A 19,199-nucleotide genomic window follows, 5' to 3' on the forward strand; every position below is an offset into this window, starting at 1 on the left:
CGAATTAAGTTTTGTCTTCGGCAGACGATTCTTCCATTATTCGTCCGAAATTAATATTCTGCGTTCAGCAGTATAGGCTAAATACCAAATATTTGTATGTTGCATCTCTAATTTAAAAGCAGCAATTGTTGTTTACTTTTAAAAATTTAATTTTTTTAATTATAATTTTACAGTGCTGAGCATAATCTTGTATGTCTTTACATTTTAAAACCTTCTTGAAAAAGTTTTTTTTGCAATAACGGACCCTGTTTGCAGAAATTCATAAAAGCGGACCCTGGTTGAAAGAATGTGAGTAATTTTTTCACAATTTCACGAAAAACGGACCTTTCACAGAATGTCTGGACAGACCCCTGATTATGAAAACAGGCAAATGTATATTATCTTACTATCTTCCTATAAATGCTGATTTCAGAATTGTATGATTTGTTAGAAAATATCTAAAATGCCGTGCGCTATCTTTCCCAAATTCTGATTGGGCGACTGCCTTTTTTAAAAAAAACATGTTTCGAAAGATACTACCAAGCTGAGTAAATACTTAATATCATTTTGTTTGCGAAAAGAATATAAAGAGTTTAAAAAACATATTTGGGCCGGATAGCCTGGTTGGCAGGGCGCTGGACTCACGTTCGTGGGAATGAGAGTTCAAATCCAGCCGGCTGAATACACCCCTTGTCGTAAAGGGTGACTGGTGCACGTTAAATTTGTCGGTAACAAAGTCCTTCATGTTTCTATAACAAATTATACCTCTGGTGGGAACTGAATTGCAGGTAGGTCGTTCGATATTCGGGTCAAAGTTACGATGTGGGGATGAATGGGTCCACCCTATAAAAGGGTGTGACGTATAGGTGTGGCAGAAGTTGAGTTCTTGGCCATAGGTGGCGCCACTTTAAAACAAGAACAATCGCATCCCCTTCTGCCTTAATGACCGAAGAATACAGCAACAACAGGAAAAAGCATATAAAGAATTTTCCCTCTCAACCCTTTCGACGGCTCTATTCTGCCATCTGTCTTGCGACTCGCGCAATTTTCAACTCACACAATTTTTAACTCACACGTATTTTCCCGAGTACGGCAACCTACATTCCCTCCTATATTGCAAAATTGAATTGGATTAATTCTTATACTTCGAAGATTGCGTCATCGTATTTTAAATTCCGGTTCATTTATAGATGTTCAGAATCTTTCAGTTTTGAGAGAAAAAATGAGCAGTGAAAAGATATTGGCTTATCAAATATCTCATTGTTGTGGGTACGTTTCATTCCCTGCCCTATTTAAAACACATTCTGGAGGCATCTTTAATTTTTTATGACGAATATAATTTTTAGTTAATGGCTACCCGCGGGTCAAGTAGATGGATAGCTAAATAATGACTCGAAATGTTTCTAGTGGAATTATCCAATGGTCATGTTGAGCTGGAAGATAGGTCCGGCCTTAGCCACTGGCAACGTGGTCATCCTGAAACCAGCTGAACAGACTCCACTGACAGCCCTCTACTGTGCCAGTCTCATCAAGGAAGCTGGCTTCCCACCCGGTGTGGTCAACATTCTTCCCGGTTATGGTCCGACTGCGGGGGCTGCCATCGCTTCACACCCGAGAGTGGACAAAGTGGCCTTCACAGGATCGACGGAGGTATTCTTTTTCTTTCAATTGATTGTTCTCTCTTTGGAATGTTAGGTGCGCATTTCTTTCTTTCACTGACGAGCGCGCATAGGGGGGGGGGCTAGAACGGCCCGGGTACCCCTAATTAACTTTCAGAATTTCCGTTTTCAGTGATTGAAAAAATTAAGAAATATTTAAAAACAAACCTTTCTTTTTTTTCGCAGTAGACATTAGAAGCAATTCTTTTGAATCTATTTATGTATTTATTTTTTTATTTAAGGATTCTTTCTGCCTAATACATGATTTAGAAAAATGAAATAGCCACTGACCTTTTAAAATAATAAAAATTCTTTTTTTTTAAAAAAAGAGAATGAATGGCCAGATCATTTTCAGTATTGTGAATTATACAAAGCAATGCTATGAAATTAAACTGTTTCAGTAACTTCCTCAATAATTTTTAAGGCAACGGGACTGTATTTTCCAGATCGCTGCTACAGTAGAGTGTAGCCGAGAGACGGGCTTCAGGAAGTTCAAACACCCCCATTGTACGTGGCCATTTTCTGTTTTGTAGAGTTTTTTAATTTTTTAAAAATATTTTATTGGTTGTAAAATAAAAATTCCAGTGATACTTCAGTAGAGCCTCTTGTTATTCAGAACTAAAATAATTACTATTGCTTTTCTGTGAATTTTTTTTCTTCTGAAAAGAAAAGAAAAACGGTCTCTTCCTATTCTTTGTCTGTTAAACAAAGAATTATGTAGGAATCTTTTAAAGAATTCTGTTTTTCTGTCTGGGTCAGTCATTATAAAAGCATTTATTTGTCCATGGTGCGTAGCGTTTTTAAAAAGTGCTTAAAGGTGCATTAAAATTTACATCAAAATGCTAAAAAAAAAATTCGACCTTATATCTTAAAATTTTTATCGATTATTATTAAATAAATTAAATATATATAAAGATAATCATTTTGTTTTTTAGATAGGGAAATTGATCCTAACAGCAGCCGGGACATCGAATGCGAAGAGAGTGACCCTAGAAATGGGTGGTAAAAGTCCACTGGTTATTTTCGATGATGCAGACGGTATATTCTCTTTCTTCAATATTCTATGTTACAAAAGATGCATTTAAGTATTGCTTATCTTTTGAGGGGAGAATTTTTCTAGAATACGGCATAATCATGTATTTGCACAAAAAGTCATACGAAATTGAAAAAATAGTAATGATTTCAATAGGTAGTAATATATCCATAGGGGAGCGTTATTAAACTTGTTATATACATAATGAGGTATAATCCTACTATAGGTAATGTAATTTTTTTTTACTCATTAAAATGTGTCTAGAATCTCTTTTAGTGTCATTTAAATCATTACCCAAGTCGAAATTCTTTGATGGTCCCATCAAAATATTTTCATACCTGCCAACTTTTACGCATTTGACGTGAAATTTTATTTCTATATTTAAAGTGGTAGTAAAATGTATTCTTTTTATATATTCCTTGCATTTATAAACTTAATTTATAATCTTTTTGATCACCACTATTTTTAAAAAAAATGAAGCCTGTATAATAATATGTAATACTGCTTTTCTAGCAAACATAAGCTTTCTCAAAATGCAGCGCATGTTTCTGTCTAAAATTGTAATTCTATTTTACTACCACTGGGAGAAATCATCCTCGAAAGGATTGGCAGGTATGCATTTTGATGGTCGGTTTCAATGCGACTCATGATGGTCCACAACCTCATTGAATGGTCACCCTGATCCAACATTATGAGTTCATGACTATGCCAACAAACTTCCATCACTCCATGATGGAAAATGCTACTTTAATACTATGATGGTCACCCATCAAGAGAAGCTGAACTCTCATGGACACCCACAATCCATGACGATTCCTGAGGGTTCATGATGGTTCCAACAATGCATTTCCAGGTTTAATAATAATTCTTATTGATTTAGCAGGAATATACCATCAAAAGAAATTTAGATTTTTTTTCCTTTCATGTCGCCCTATCGAACATCAGTCCGAATTCTTACATTGGGGTGGTTCATGATCGTTCCAACATTTGATTTCTAAGGAACTATGATGGGAATTTCTGATGTTTCAGCATGAACAAACCATCAAAATAAGTTGTTATTCTAAAGTTGAACCATCATAAATGAGTCCGAATTTCTACATTGAGGAGGTGATAGTTACTTATGTTGGTGACTATCAAGATAATATTGCTCCATCAATTAAAAAACCATCAAAGATTTTGACTTGGGTACAAAGGCATGATTGAAAAGAAATTCTTTTTTCAGTGGATGAGGCGGTTGAGATAGCGTATGGAGCTCTTTTTGCCAATATGGGTCAATGTTGTTGCGCCGGCACTCGGACATTTGTCCAGGAAAAGATCTATGATGAGTTTGTGAAGAAAAGTGCCGCCAAGGCTCAACAGAGAATTCTGGGAGATCCTTTCAACACGGAAACCAATCACGGACCACAGGTTATTTATATACATTTTAATAGTACATCGCATCACTGTGTCTATTCTTAAACGCGGGACTACGAACGTGCTTAAGAATTCTGTTCCCTCAAGCTTATTTTTTGAATTCCTGAACCCTATATTTCTCTTCATTTTCTCAATAACCTCATTAAGTGAACCGTCTAATTCCCGATATTTTTGTGTTCTGACAGCCTTGTTTCCGGATTAAATAATCTCTGGCGTAAGTTGGAAATTATTTATTAGTTGATGATAATTGACTAGAAGGGGGTAAACTCTTATTAGTTGTGACATGAGGCAGTATTTGAAGAGACCTTAAATTTGTAGTTCACAGTTTAACCGCTTCCCTTACTATCCCGAGTTAACTCGGGTATGTATGCATTGCAAATATTTATCATCCCGAGTAAACTCGAACGTATGAGAGAATTCGTCAATATGTTTCGTTTTATCACGTTTTTATTCGGCCTGAAGCAAAACAAGATATAATAATAATCTGATGTGATTGGAAGTTTGCCAATTTTTTTGTTTGGTAGTTTTGTGAGACGTGTTTTGTACAATTGTATGTACGATGGTTGCTGAATTTACGCTGAAAAAAAAAAGAAAAATGTCATTCACGGGCGAAATTGCAGCTACTGCAGATGAGTTTTCAGATTATGAAGATGTGAACATATACAAAGACTAATATTTAATTTTTTTTTTCCTTGCCCGAGATAATATGGGATAGAAAACGGATGGTGAATTAAATATCTTTTAGACAGAAGAAAATAAAAACTTAAATTTCAACTTGGAACTTGTGTATTATGTTTTGTTTTAGTTCCTTGTATTTATGAATGAAATTAAAAAAAAATAGGTTGATTTTTTGCATTTTTATTTCTCAAAAAATTGGTAAGGAAAGCGATTAAAACTTAGATCGGGAACTTAAGTTTAAAAGAAAGAAAAAAAAATTCATAGACTTATCTTGTTTTAAATCGTGACATTTTTAATTGCCACTCAATTAGATGTAAATTCCTCTCCCATTAGAAATATCACCGTTCTTAAAAAACATTTGAAAATATTTCCTTTAAATAATGTATTCAAAATATTCCCGGTTAAATACTATGATTCTACTTAAGATTTTCACCCTTAAAAATCAAGAGTCATTTATTTATAAATGATGAGTCAAATCACTGAAAGGGGCTGTATAAATGCAAATATTATATGACCTCATCAGTCCATAAGTTTACTGCCATGCAAAATGACTTGACGCCTATTCTTTCTTCCCCTTTTGCTATTTACTACCAACGCTTCTTATTTCTATCTGCAGTTAATATACATCATTCGACAGAGTGAACACAAATAACAATATAATCCAACAACATTAAATAAGAGTCTGCAAGGACTGTCATTTTTACCTAACCTGATAGCAAAATAAGGTTTATTTTAACTCAGGAAAAACCTTTTAATGTAAACCTAAAAAGGTTTGTTACGTGTCAACCTACCTTCTCACCTTAAAACCAAATCTTTGACCCTCTGCTCTAATTCTACGTCTATTACCTCGATCCAAAACCTTCTATATAGAAACCTTAAATCGAGGTTGACTTATGGTTTTCAAGCTTGAAAAAAAATTCTTGATTAAAGCTAGTCTCAAGGGGAATACAATCTTAAATCATTAGAAGGTTTCTTCTCGTAAAGTCTTGTTATGCTCAACTAAAATCCACCTTGTCTTGAAATTTTAATGGACAACTGGATCCTATCGCTACTGTGACGTCACCTAAAACGTCATGAGTGACCACTACTTTTTTAAAAAAGCTTTAAAGAAATATTATATTTTTAATCCTTTTAGGATGAAATGTTTGTAACTGCACTATTTTTGCTTCATTGAAAAAAGGTTTTTAGTACAAACATTTTCGTGACACTCGAAAGAAAATTCCGACGTTGCGGTAAGGTTACATGATTTATGGGTAAGCATCCACTAAAAGGTCACATCACAATTGCATAAAATACAATTTGGGGGTAGATCCGTTAACTCTAAATTCAAAAAACTGATTTAAAATCTTTTTTCCAACAGATTGATGGTGATCAATTGGATAAAATCCTGGATTTGATTGATTCGGGAGTAAAGGAGGGTGCGAGGTTGGTGTGCGGGGGTAAGAGAGTAGGGGAGAAGGGATACTTTGTCTCCCCCACCGTCTTCGCTGATGTGAGAGACGGGATGAGGATCGCCAAGGAGGAGATCTTCGGTCCCGTTCAGCAGATCCTGAAATTCAAGACACTGGATGAGGTGATCGAGAGAGCAAACGACACATTCTATGGTCTGGGATCTGGAGTGATCACCAACAACCTCAACACTGCACTCACATTCGCACAATCTGTACAATCAGGATCAGTATGGTGAGTTATTCCATCATTTCATGGTGAGTAACGTTTTTAAAAAGCTCTTAAAAGTGCATGGGGTGTTTTTAAAAAGTGCTTCATTTTTCTCTCTTCGAAAATGCGGTTTTAATTCTTTACCCTGTCGATTTTCGCCTTGTTTTTTGCAGAAGCGTGCTTTTTCCATCGCCTCTATTCCACGTTTTTACAATTCATTCAACCAAGGACCGGGATAGCCTGGTCGGTAGGGCGCTGGGCCCATATCCAAGAGGTCGTGGGTTCGATCNGTTTTTACAATTCATTCAACCACAATCCATTTCGGCGTACCGTCTGTCCATAGCGTATGAAAGCGCTAATCATTTTACATTATTTTATCATGATCTTTGAAAATTATTTTGCGTTTTTTTAATGTATATAGTGCTTAAAAATATTTTTTGAGTGCTTAAAAAGTACTTAAAATGTGCTTATTTTTTGTTGAAAGATTTGTCTACGCACCTTGGGTAAGAGAAAAGATCATTTAACGGTTTATAAAGAAATGACGGATATATTTACAAGAAGTAGAATGCAATTGATTCACTGACTCATATTGAAAGGCCTGGTGAGGCTTTTTGTCGAGTTCCATCAAAGGTGTGGTTATGATTTCAAAAGATCATATATTTCAGATATATGCAAAAAAGATGAATTTTTCAAAATATTTGTTGCAAACGAAATCAAAACTAGTTTCGATTGTTAACTTAGCAACAAGAGCTGACGGTTTTGGTATCGTTAGTTCGAATACAATCTTATCTCAAGTTGCTCGCCCTGTGATGCCGTATCTTCAGTATCACGGGGGCAGGGGATTCTAATTGTTAATCGTTGGGCTAATCATGAGAGGTTTTCTCTCGCGTGTTAGTTTTATCCAAAAAGTTCTCCACAAATTTCAGTTTTTGCCCGAATGTTTTTTTTTAATTTTGGAGTTTTCTGGGTTAGGCTGAAAATGACGAGTCTGCAGAGATGAACAATGATAGTCTACAAATGGCTCAGCTGTTCAACGTCTCTAATAAAATATAAAATAAAATAATCATGATTAGCGTCACAACTAGGGTTACAGTTTATAGGCGATGGTTTCATCAAATTTTAACGAGGATTCATGCTTCATAATTTTTTCATACTTTAATGGGCTTTAAAACAGAATTAGCCGAATGTTTATTTTGTAGTCTTTCATAAACATTTTATTGCAACTTTCAAGGTGTATTAACAACGAATCAACAATAAAAAAAACTAGAATTTCTCAATTGGCGAGTCATTCAAAGGCAGAGAATGCAGGCATAAAAATGTACCTCTACATTGCGTTACGGTCGTAAGATAACTATTTTATTTTAAATATTTTTTTTTTTACAAAATGGTGTATAGTGAATGGAAAATACTTTTTAAGTATTATTTAAACGCATTCAATTATTAGAAAGAAATAAGAAGATATCCAATTGATCATTCAACTTAAAAGATAATTTTTCGAACCTGTGGATAAAAAAATTTTGTTATTAATTTCCCTCTATCTGTAGTGAGCGTTCGCAAATTAAAAGCTATAAAAACTTATTTAAAGTCTACAAAGACAGAAGAGAAACTAAATTCTTTGGCGAAAATTTCGATCGAAAATGAAACCACAAAAACATTTGATTTTGAAAAGTTTGCGTCTGCTAAAATATGAAATTTTTTTTTAATTGTTTATGCTTGTATGTTGTGAAAGATTGTTCTCATTAAAAATATTCTAAAATTCTCATCCATTAAACTTCTTTTTTAACCTTGAAATTACTTTTTATTTATCTTCTTCGTATGTTTCTGATTTAATTTTATTTTGTTTTATAACCGTCGTTAAACAGACTTCCCATGCTCAACTCAGTGTAATTATCAACCTGATCCAGAAGACAAGGGAACTCCTTGTCCGAGGAGAAATTTGCCTTCGTGGATGATTTTTTGAAGTTACTAACCTGTATCTGCAAAACCACGAAAATCTCCCACGATTAGCCTAACGGCAAGGAGACTCTAACTCATGGGTTGACAAACTTTTTGATCATCGACCCCTACATAATTTTTCGAAATCTCCATCGACCCCCATAAAAGTAATTTTCTGTTAATTAAGATAAAACTCTATTGGATATTGTGTTTGTACATTTATTTTATGATTTTGAACATTTATTCAAGTATTAGTACATAGTGTAACAATAGTTTTATGAAAAATATTTTAATGTTGAAATATAAATACCTTAATATTTATGAAATAATAAGTAATTATAAGTAGAAATAATAAGTAAAGTAACTACGGATTTATTGCTTCTTAATCAATTACATGGGTGTGCCTGGTATTTNAATTTAATAGGAAAAATAAGTTATTATTTTTTCCTTCAATGCAGATTCTTTTTCCTAAATTGAGTTGAGGGCGTCCGGTACAGTTTGTTTCCTATTGGCTCAATCAGTTTATATTTTTATTGCTTTTGGCATTACGAAATAGAAAAACAAACTGGCCAAGATGAGAGCGCATTCGCCTTGTAGTGAACCGGGTTCGAATCCCGGTGATGGCTGGTCGATATGAATCCGCACCCGGCTTGTACCAACCCCTGTACTGACGTGAAATATCCTAAGTGGTAGACGGATCGCGGGTTAGAGTCCTTTTGCCGTCAGGCTAACCATGGGAAGTTTTCGTGGTCCACGTGACGCAAATGTGGGTGAGTTCCATCGAAAAATCCTCTACAAAAGCTATTTTCTCCCAATACTTGATTCAGGAGTTCCCTTGTCTTCTGGATTGGGTTCAAAATGACAAGACTACGGAGTTGAACATTAGAAGTCGTAAACCCAAAAATTGGGTCGGCTGACCGCGATGGTTATATATAAAAAAAAAATTATACTATGGATCGCTTCTACCGTCATAACTGGTATTGGTAGCATGAAAGAGATGTCAGTTTGATATTGACGCTCAAAAACGATTGATTCCACATATTTCTGCAGTAAATGAATTTTTTTGATCCTCCAAAAAGGACTTTAGTTCATTGAAGTGTTGTGATGCATGTTTACCTCATCACTATTTATTTATTTTACTTCACGTTCAGCGTTTTTGAATTTTCACCCCCCTCTCCTCAAGTGGCCCCCTCACCACCTCAGTTTAGCGAACATGTCGAGAGCAAGTTTCTCTGAATTCTGCACAAAAATAAATTATTTCTTTACCTAAACAAAACTTTCAGCTTCACTTATTTAGAAACTATTTGTGAATTTTCTAAACTACATTTAAGAATGTTAAGTTTATTCTGAATAGTGTTGACTCGAATAATAAATGGTACATCTCTAACATATTGGTTGGAATTCATTTCTATTGGACTGATATACTAGGAAAATAATTCTTTTTTTTTTAAACCAAGAAGAAACATTGCTTAACGTAATTCGTAAAATTTGTTTTTGAATTCTGTATAGACTATATATATTCTATATCGAATGGAATGGCATATTTTCTCGTATTCTAAGATCTTAATAAGAGTGAGAAAGAGAAAAGCATTCCATAAATTTCGAGATTAAAAGTGCGTGAAAGGCAAAAGATGTTAAGACCTACAAATGTATTCTTATTAAAAGAAAAAAGAAAAATGATTTTTTTTTTTTTAATTCTTCTTAATTTTACTTTAATGTTGGTAGTAGTGTGATGATGATGATGATGTGTTTTCAGGGTGAACTGCTATGATGCAACAATGCCGCAGACGCCCTTCGGTGGATTCAAAATGTCTGGTCAGGGGAGAGAGTTGTAAGTAGCATTATTATTTATTTGACGCCTTACTTGTTACGGGTGTTTAATGATCAAATGCTAAGTGGTGATTTTGATGTTTTCCTCAAAGGTAAAATTTGGAGGGGATTTATATATATAAAGTTAGATATAGAGAAAATATTTAAGTTTAATGAAAAGAGAAAAAGAAAAACTATTAAAGTGAAATATTAGATAATGTATAAAAATATATAATAAAAGCTGGAAAACATAAAAATGAAAAGATATAATCTCTCCATCAACTGACACGATTATATCCGTAAAATGTATTATGGCGCGTTCTTACTGCGGTACTTAAGCGCGTTCGATGTGCTGTAAGGAATAGCCCGAAAATGGATGTGCGCAGGGTGGTAACATTATACTGGATAATTTAAAGAATAAAACAAAATCCCACTATTTACACTTTTAGCTCCATGTGCGCTTCAGTTTTGCTATTTTGTAATCTGGTAATCCTATTACGAAAATATTTTAAAACATTAATTTTTTTCCGTAAAATGTAAGTAGAAAATTATTTTCTTCGCTTTCATTTTTAATCTGAAAACTTTTTTTCTAAAAAACAAATCTGAATTTATTTTTTTTAATTTAGAGAAGATGAAAAAATTTACTGTTCAAAAAGAAAATAAAAAATCTTATTATTATTTTTTTTAGGGGTGAAGATAGCTTACACGAATACTTAGAAGTCAAAACAGTAAGTTGTTTCAACAATTTAATCACCGTTCTTTTTCAATTCAATATTTATATAGTTTTCTAACCCTGATAATTGTCAGAATTGTCTTAAGCATTTCATTTTTTATTTGTAATTTTTGCATACATATTTATTTTATTATAAAAAAAATGTAAGTGCTTTAGAAGTGCAATATTTTTCATCGCCTTTCGACTCCATATTTTTTTTAGGAATGTTTTATTTTTAATTGTATCACTTATTGTTTCAGGTCACTATCAAGATTCCTCAGAAAAACTCTTAAAAAGCCATTCGAATCTTAAATAGTGTATTTTTGCAACGAATGCCAAAACTTGTGATTCCTACAGATATTTTTGAATAAAATGGAGTTAAATGGAAGAAGGTATTTCTTTATAATGAAAGTAAATGAATAAATGTGTGTGATAGCTGTGTTAAACCAGAGATTCTCAATTACTGTGCCGCGGCACTTTTGCGTGCCGCCAAATTTTAGAAATGATATAGTAAATATTATAATGTTTTTTTTTAATGACGAGTAAATTTTAAATTAAAGAAAAGTATATATATGTAATAAAATATATATTTACTTTTTCTAATATTTCCACACCGGCGTGAACAACTTTGTCTCTGACAATCTTCAACTGTTAAAATAAGTATGAAATTTAATGACTGTTAAAATTATGAATGAACAGAAGAAAGCAAGCTAAATATTAACTTACCAAAGGAAATAAAAACTAACAGTTAAAATTAGCTATGCAGTGAATAATTGTTAAAACAAATTAACTAAGGATAACTAAAAAAACAAGCTAGCTAACAATTAAATAATTTGCAAAAATGCGAGTTAACAAGGAATCACGAAAAATAACAATGTAAAAAAACTAACAATTAATAACTATAAAAAACAAGCTAACAATTCATTACTAGCAAAAGAGTAAACAAGTAACTAAACTAAAAAGAAAGTTAAGTAAGTCAACACATTTCAAAATCGATAAAAGTGTGCCACGACGAAAAAAAATAAAAAAAGTCTGAAAATCATTAAATATAATTCATAATAATTAAATAATTTAGTTTAATGAATAATTCCCACATAATTGCTTTTTAAAACTATGTACTAAAACTAGCATTCATGCAGTATGAAATAAAATAAAGCAGTGTGAAGCAGTTTTGAGTTTCAAAAGTATTAAAAAAAATTCCATTAAAACCTTACAACTGAAATTACGTGGAATTTTGGAAATAGGTAAACCCTCTAATGAGTCATCTTATCAGAGTTTTAATTCGTAAACGAAAAACAAACAAACATTTGATTTAAATAAAAAAAAATTATTTTTAAAGAAAAATCGCGATTTTTGTCAACCTAGCTATCTGGCAGTCAGAAGGATCTGACCCTTTATTGTTAATGAAGGTCTTCTTCGAATATTATAAAATCAAAGTATTGATGAAGTACACTTAAAATGCCTAATTTTGTCAGCCTCTTCAAGAATCGTCAAAGCAAGAAAGTCAATTGGAATGTTAAACCATACTAATTCCAGTTTCGTTTCCACGATTCATGGGTCGATCAACCCTTTTTTTTTTATAACCGTCGTTGAACTACCGACCCAATTTTTGGGTTCACGACTACTCATGTTCAAATACGCAGCCTTGTCATTTTGAACCCAATCCAGAAGACAGCTGAACTCCTGGAACTATTGGGAGAAATTTTTCTTCGTGGAGCCTTTTTTTGATGGAACTAATCCGCATTTGCTTTACACGGAGAGGATGACCACGAAATCCACCCACGGTTAGCTTGGCTGCAAGGGGACTCTTACCCATGATCCGTCTACCACTGAGGATCTTTCACGTCAGCACTGTGATCGGTGCAAGCTGGATGAGGAATTCGTATCGATCAGCCATAGCTGGAATTCGATTCAGGTTCACCTCTTTTGAAAGCGAACGCTCTATCCTCTGAGCCATCGCGGCTCTGATCGAAGTAGTTACACATATTGTCCATTGGGTTTAAGTCTGGCGAGTTTTGTGGCCAGGGGAATGCTGTAAATTTATCCGGGTGCTTTTCGAACCGGATGCGAGCTGTAGGGTATTGTCCAGCTCGCAGATACCATCATCCTCAGAAAAAACAATTTGCACAGAGCGAGAGAGACAAGGACGGAATCGGGTACTTCGAAAAGAAGAAGAAAACCTCCCATACCCACACATGTGACCTATGACGTCAGCGACAGCTAATATTTATCAGAAAAATGGCAGTATTAAAGTGGAGCTAAGTTTCTTTACATCAGTTAAAATGTTAAAAGAACGATAAGTTAATTCAATGCAGAGTGTTATCACACATCGAATATAATTCTTTTTCTTCGACTTCTTTGACTTAACTTAGATTTATTATTTGTTTATGTATTTTATTGTAACCTTGATATATTTATTTTTGTGTGTGCCTCCATGCATAATGAGTCTGTTTATCTTCCACATGGCTTTTTGTTAAGCCTCCGTGTAAATATAGAGTGAAAGAATTGAAATCTTTGTGAAAGAATATAGAATGTATCACTGAAGAGAATGGATACTTGACGGCTCGGTGAGTGATCAAGAACGCGTGATGCAGTCCATCGCACCATAAAAAGATCCTTATTTTAGACACATGTCCCGAAAGCTACTATAGCAACTCTTTTAAATGTGTGAAGTCATTTAAACTGTGCAAAAGGAATAAAAAGAAGAAAAAAAATTAAAAGAAATAATTTTATATAAATTCGAGCTAAACAAAGCACACATGTTAAGTAAAAAAAAAAAAGAAGTATCCTTTATAATACGTAGTTGCTGTTTGTGACGTAAGCAATATCCGTTGTGGCGTAGATGGACTGTTGACTACCCGTAAAATTACTGGACCTCATTTTCATTTCAGTTCTTTTGAGTGAGTACCGGAATCCCCTGTAGGTGTACCAGTCCACACCGTCTGCGTAGGAGGTGTGGGGTCCCTTCAAGTACAAACCGTTCGGGTTGGCAGTGTGGCAGTTGTTGTACCACCACCCTCCCTTGTACAGCTTGGAACAGTTCTGTCCAGTGTTGTTGTCATTGTCTCTGTCATTGGTTGTAAATTTGTTCTTGTTGTGTCCTGTCAGCGAATCACCTGTCAGAAAAAAAAGAATATCATTACATTACGGCCGCACCTGAAAGTATAGAGCAAACTTTCTTAATTGTCTTAAATCTTAGAAACCCCCGTTTATTTTTATTTCAGATTTGGGTTCTGGAAGGAAATAACCGAGTTTGACTTAAAGGCATTTTTGATCATTCATAAGAGGAAATTGTTGTTTCAAATGATAATATTTCGAGAATTACTATTGAAGCGAAAGAAGTGTTTGAAATTTTTTAATAAAAAAGAAGAGAGCCACATTATGAGACGCACTTTAAGATTCTACGAGGGTTGTAAATTAAATAGTGGCAACTTAACCTTGAAACTCACAGAAGGGCGGGCATGCGCAAATTGGATATGGGAGCAGTGAGGTGGCGCTGTTGTCGATGTGTAGAGTGCAACAAACAGTCGATTTGCTTAGAAGGGTAGTTGTTGCGTGGCGTTAAAGTGAGGAGTTTCGTTTCCATCGCTCTAAAGCATGTTGTGAAAAGGCTTAATGACGAAAAAAGACGAGATGCTTGAATCCATCGTGCTACTGTCCTATATGGTAAAGCATTTGCTCCAAAGGCTTCCACTAATCCTCGATAGCATTCTGTTGCATTTTTGCCACGGGCAACCTCGATTGTAAGCCACGACCGCTGATCACCTTTTGAAAACATGCTTTAGAGCGATGGAAACGAAACTCCTCACTTTAACGCCACACAACAACTACCCTTCTAAGCAAATCGACTTTTTTTTGCACTCTACACATCGACAACAGCGCCACCTCACCGCTCCCATATCCAATTTGCGCATGCCCGCCCTTCTGTGAGTTTCAAGGTTAAGTTGCCACTATTTAATTTACAACCCTCGTATGTAAAATCTTCGTGATCAGGTGGTGCAGCTTTGTTGTTTTTACGCGACTGAAACCGGTTTGCACTTGTTTACGTTCATGTATCAATTATTTAAATGAGACGATCTATAATATAAATTCGACGATTGGACAAATGACACGATATATTATATAAATATAGAATATTTTTTTATATAAGCTATTATATTATAACAATTAGACCCAATGATGAGACCCACTGTAGTGTTTTAATAATTGCATGTTTTGCACGAGTGTATAGGCAATACTTTTATATTTAAACATACATGTAATGGGGTTTTTATTCGGTAGATTTTTTATATACTTCCTATTTGTATTTATTTTTAACAATGTTAACACATGAACAAGTGTAAACCGGTTTCAGTCGCGTAGGAGCAATAAAACTGTGTAGAGTATCACCTGATAACTAAGATTTTGCATCTTATATTATAGAGCGACCTTTTTTGATAGATGAAGGTTGGCATTGTCGATAACTGCTTTCCCCACATTGGTGACCCAGACGTAATAGGATCACTTCGATGAATGGTCCACAGTTGACTTGCTATTTGTGACTGTGTTGCTTCTCCTTTATACACAAGGGGATCCTGCGCACACTCGAATAATAGCAACACACACTACCATGCAGATCTCTCACGGCTCAAAACCCAACCTTAATCCAGCTCTCCGGATTTTCACAAATACAGCAACTAGTGGTATCCCTTCATCGAATTCTATCCCTGATAAAATTCTGGTGGGGACGTAGTGTGGAGTAACTACCACTACGATTATCAAACATCAATTCACTAAGGCATGCTAACTTTATTCAATCCAGAGGTACCTTTTGATAGATGAAGGTTGCCATGGTCGATAACTACTTTCCCCCCCAATAGGAAATGTAAATTCAGATTAGCACTCAATCAACAACGAAGTTTCAAATGTTTATTTTTTTAATTCATAATATAAAAAAAAATGCACAAAAAAAATTATAATAGGTTTGCTTTTTTATTGTAACCTATTGTATTGTTACTTATTTCCTAAAACAAAATTCTTCCAAATGTTCAAAAGATTCTATTTGTTATAAGGTAAGTAAAGAGTGTCCGAATGCAATTCTAGGTAAAGAAAAAAACAATGGTTCAGAAAAGAAAATCACCGAATGACCCATTTAAAATTCTAATATTTAAAAAAATTATTTTTAAATGATATCAATTTTTTAAAAATTTCACTACTTTGAATGTTTGCATTAAATATTTATGTCTTTTACCTTTCAAAAAAGCAAAACAAAGTTTGTTACCATGATCTAATAAGTACATAAATGTATGAAATTCCTCTCTTATTGTTTTGTATCGCTATTTGCTGTTGTGAAGAACTTAAAATTTCATAACTATTGATAAAGACATATTTTTTCATTTTGTCCTCAATCTCATGTCGTCCATAAAAGTGACTGGCAGACCTGTTAAACGNGACCTTTTTTGATAGATGAAGGTTGGCATTGTCGATAACTGCTTTCCCCACATTGGTGACCCAGGCGTAATAGGATCACTTCGATGAATGGTCCACAGTTGACTTGCTATTTGTGACTGTGTTGCTTCTCCTTTATACACAAGGGGATCCTGCACACACACTACCATGCAGATCTCTCATGGCTCAAAACCCGACCTTAATCCAGCTCTCCCGGATTTTCACAAATACAGCAACTAGTGGAATCCGTGCATCGAATTCTATCCCTGATAAAATTCTGGTGGGGATGTAGTGTGGCGTAACTACCACTACGATTATTAAATATCAATTCACTAATATATATAAGGCATGCTAACTTTATTCAATCCAGAAGTACCTTTTGATAGATGAAGGTTGGCATGGTCGATAACTACTTCCCCCCCCCCCNNNNACCTCCTCCCCCCCCCCCCCTATATCCAGATTAGCACTCAATCAACAACGAAGTTTCAAATGTTAATTTTTTTAATTCATAATATAAAAAAAAATGCACAAAAAAATTATAATAGGTTTGCTTTTTTATTGTAACCTATTGTATTGTTACTTATTTCCTAAAACAAAATTCTTCCAAATGTTCAAAAGATTCTATTTGATATAAGGTAAAGAGTGTCCGAGTGCATTTCTAGGTAAAGAAAAAAACAATGGTTCAGAAAAGAAAATCACCGAATGACCCATTTAAAATTCTAATATTTTAAAAAATTATTTTTAAATGATATCAATTTTTTAAAAATTTCTCTACTCTGAATGTTTGCATTAAATATTTATGTCTTTTACCTTTCAAAAAAAACAAAGTTTGTTACCATGATGTACATAAATGTATGAAATTCCTCTCTTATTGTTTTGTATCGCTATTTGCTGTTGTAAAGAACTTAAAATTTCATAACTATTGATAAAGACATATTTTTTCATTTTGTCCTTTTGATCTCATGTCGTCCTTAAAAGTGACTGGCAGACCTGTTAAACGAGAATAATTTATATGTTTCCTCATTGCTTCAAACCATGAGTGTCTACACATCAATTGACCTCAGTTGTTACCAAAAATAGTTTTGTTAAGCAGTCTCTTCTTAGGTTTTTTCCAGATGAAATTAAATTTAAGTGGGAAATTTAAATCCGAATATTTAATATATTATTTTAGCTACGTTAAAAAAAAACTTGATTTTATTATTAAAATTCCATTTCCTGTAAAATAGTGTCTCCACTTTTGAATGAATGTTGTGATCTCAACGCTGAATAATGTGGAACGATCCTGCTCTTCAAAAATCAAATTTAAAATGATTGAAATCTCTTTCACAAAAAAAGGGGGGTATATATTTTTTTTTCAAAGAGACTTCAATCATTTTAAATTTGATGGCTTTATTAAATGGCTTTTTTTTTAGTTGTAAATGATGGATTTCAAATTCAGAACAACAGTTTCTGATGAGTTAATAATTCATGAAAATTTGCTTTCAGTTGTCCGTTTCTTCATTTAGTCAATTGAGTTCAAAAATGTTATTTGAATAGCCTTAAAATTGTTTTTTTTTCTGCTCTTGTGTCGAAGAAACTATTTTTAAATTAAAATTGGAAAAGATGGAAGGAACAATATTTTTATGAAGTGCTGTATGGGTATTCAAATGAGACTAAAATTTGCATTACACTAAGGATTATTGTAGACTCTGTTCCTAATTATATCTTCAGAAAAGAAATTTCTGTTCATTAATACTCTTCAGAATAAGAAAGGAAATCAATAATGTGTATGTCTACAGAAAGAGAATGTGTCCCTTATGAAAAGATCATGATGGATCAAATAAATAAAAGGTGCGACTAAAGCACTGAACCAGATATAACTTCTATAAGCAGACCCAAATAATCCGCAATAATAGGTTGAGATGGGTGGACTACCTATGGAGAAGTTCTGAAAATAGCGCCATGAGAATCGTCACCTTTAAGAAGTCCGAGGGGTCACTCCCCAGAGACAGACCCACCAACTAGATGGCTCAACGACATCGAAAATAAATTGAAAACCCTAAAGATTAAATATTGGAAGAGAGTTGTCTTGGATAGGAGGCAGCCATGGCCTGCAAGGGGCTGTTGCGCAGACGAAGAAGAGGGAGACTAAAGCAGTATTTCTATGTGAATGACAAAACCCATTTATAGTACGTCTTGATCTACTGGGATGTGTCAGAAACTTCTTTTTATTGTAAATGCTCTTTCATTCAGTCATAACGAAACTTGGTTTCTATGGCAACTGGAGATTCACCTTTCTCATTGTGGACGTAAACTGATATTAAGAAACTATTATTATTTCAGAAACAAGTCAAAATTGAAATGCATTCTAAACGAGGGCTTTATAAGTTGCTTTAAAAAATTTTACAGAAGTGAACTACAACAGGCGGAGTTTACTTTGCCTGTTGTAATTATTGGCAATATTAAACGCTAATATTTATGTGATAAAAGCTAATATTTTTAATTAAGTAACCCCCCCCCCACCTGTGGTTATATGCTATTGGAGTCAGCTGTAAAAGTTTCCGAAACGATTCTTGAAATCCTGACTCGGAAAGTTTTTCAATTCTGCTGTCGGAGACATTCTTTGAGCTTTTAGTTTTAAAAACTAGAAAAAGTCTGCCAACCACAAAAAAGAATTGCTAAAGGAAGGAGGCACATCGAAGAGCATCAGAATCAAAGGGCATTCAAAAAGCCCTTCAAAAACTGCTCCTGGAACAGACAAGAACAGAAGTGCGGCAGGTTTCTTCGAAACATATTAAATGAATATGTAATTTGCACCATACTATCAAGAGATCAATTTTGAAAAGCTGACTTTCCTATTTAGAAAAAAAATTTACAATGTATGCATTTACGAGAAAGTTTAGAATGAATTAGAAGT

The 19,199-nt window shown here is 34.0% G+C and overlaps 2 protein-coding genes across 4 annotated transcripts in view; one reads left to right on the forward strand and one right to left on the reverse strand.

Moving 5' to 3' along the window:
• LOC107454366 (aldehyde dehydrogenase, mitochondrial) overlaps positions 1-11,305 on the forward strand; it is a 25,654-nt gene extending 14,349 nt beyond the window's left edge. For both annotated transcript variants that reach the window (XM_043054341.2, XM_071184851.1), the window contains exons 6-12: positions 1,387-1,629; positions 2,573-2,675; positions 3,893-4,077; positions 6,122-6,444; positions 10,112-10,186; positions 10,853-10,892; positions 11,137-11,305. In XM_043054341.2, coding sequence (XP_042910275.1) covers positions 1,387-1,629; positions 2,573-2,675; positions 3,893-4,077; positions 6,122-6,444; positions 10,112-10,186; positions 10,853-10,892; positions 11,137-11,169 — 1,002 coding nt within the window. In that variant the 3' untranslated portion in view covers positions 11,170-11,305. The remainder of the gene's footprint in view (positions 1-1,386; positions 1,630-2,572; positions 2,676-3,892; positions 4,078-6,121; positions 6,445-10,111; positions 10,187-10,852; positions 10,893-11,136) is intronic.
• A 2,285-nt stretch (positions 11,306-13,590) lies between these two features.
• Positions 13,591-19,199, reverse strand: part of LOC107454370 (techylectin-like protein) — a 36,064-nt gene continuing 30,455 nt past the window's right edge. For both annotated transcript variants that reach the window (XM_043054342.2, XM_071184853.1), the window contains exon 7: positions 13,591-13,992. In XM_043054342.2, coding sequence (XP_042910276.1) covers positions 13,667-13,992 — 326 coding nt within the window. In that variant the 3' untranslated portion in view covers positions 13,591-13,666. The remainder of the gene's footprint in view (positions 13,993-19,199) is intronic.

This window comes from Parasteatoda tepidariorum, chromosome 9 (assembly GCF_043381705.1).
Source record: "Parasteatoda tepidariorum isolate YZ-2023 chromosome 9, CAS_Ptep_4.0, whole genome shotgun sequence".
NCBI classification, from domain to species: Eukaryota; Metazoa; Arthropoda; class Arachnida; order Araneae; family Theridiidae; genus Parasteatoda; species Parasteatoda tepidariorum.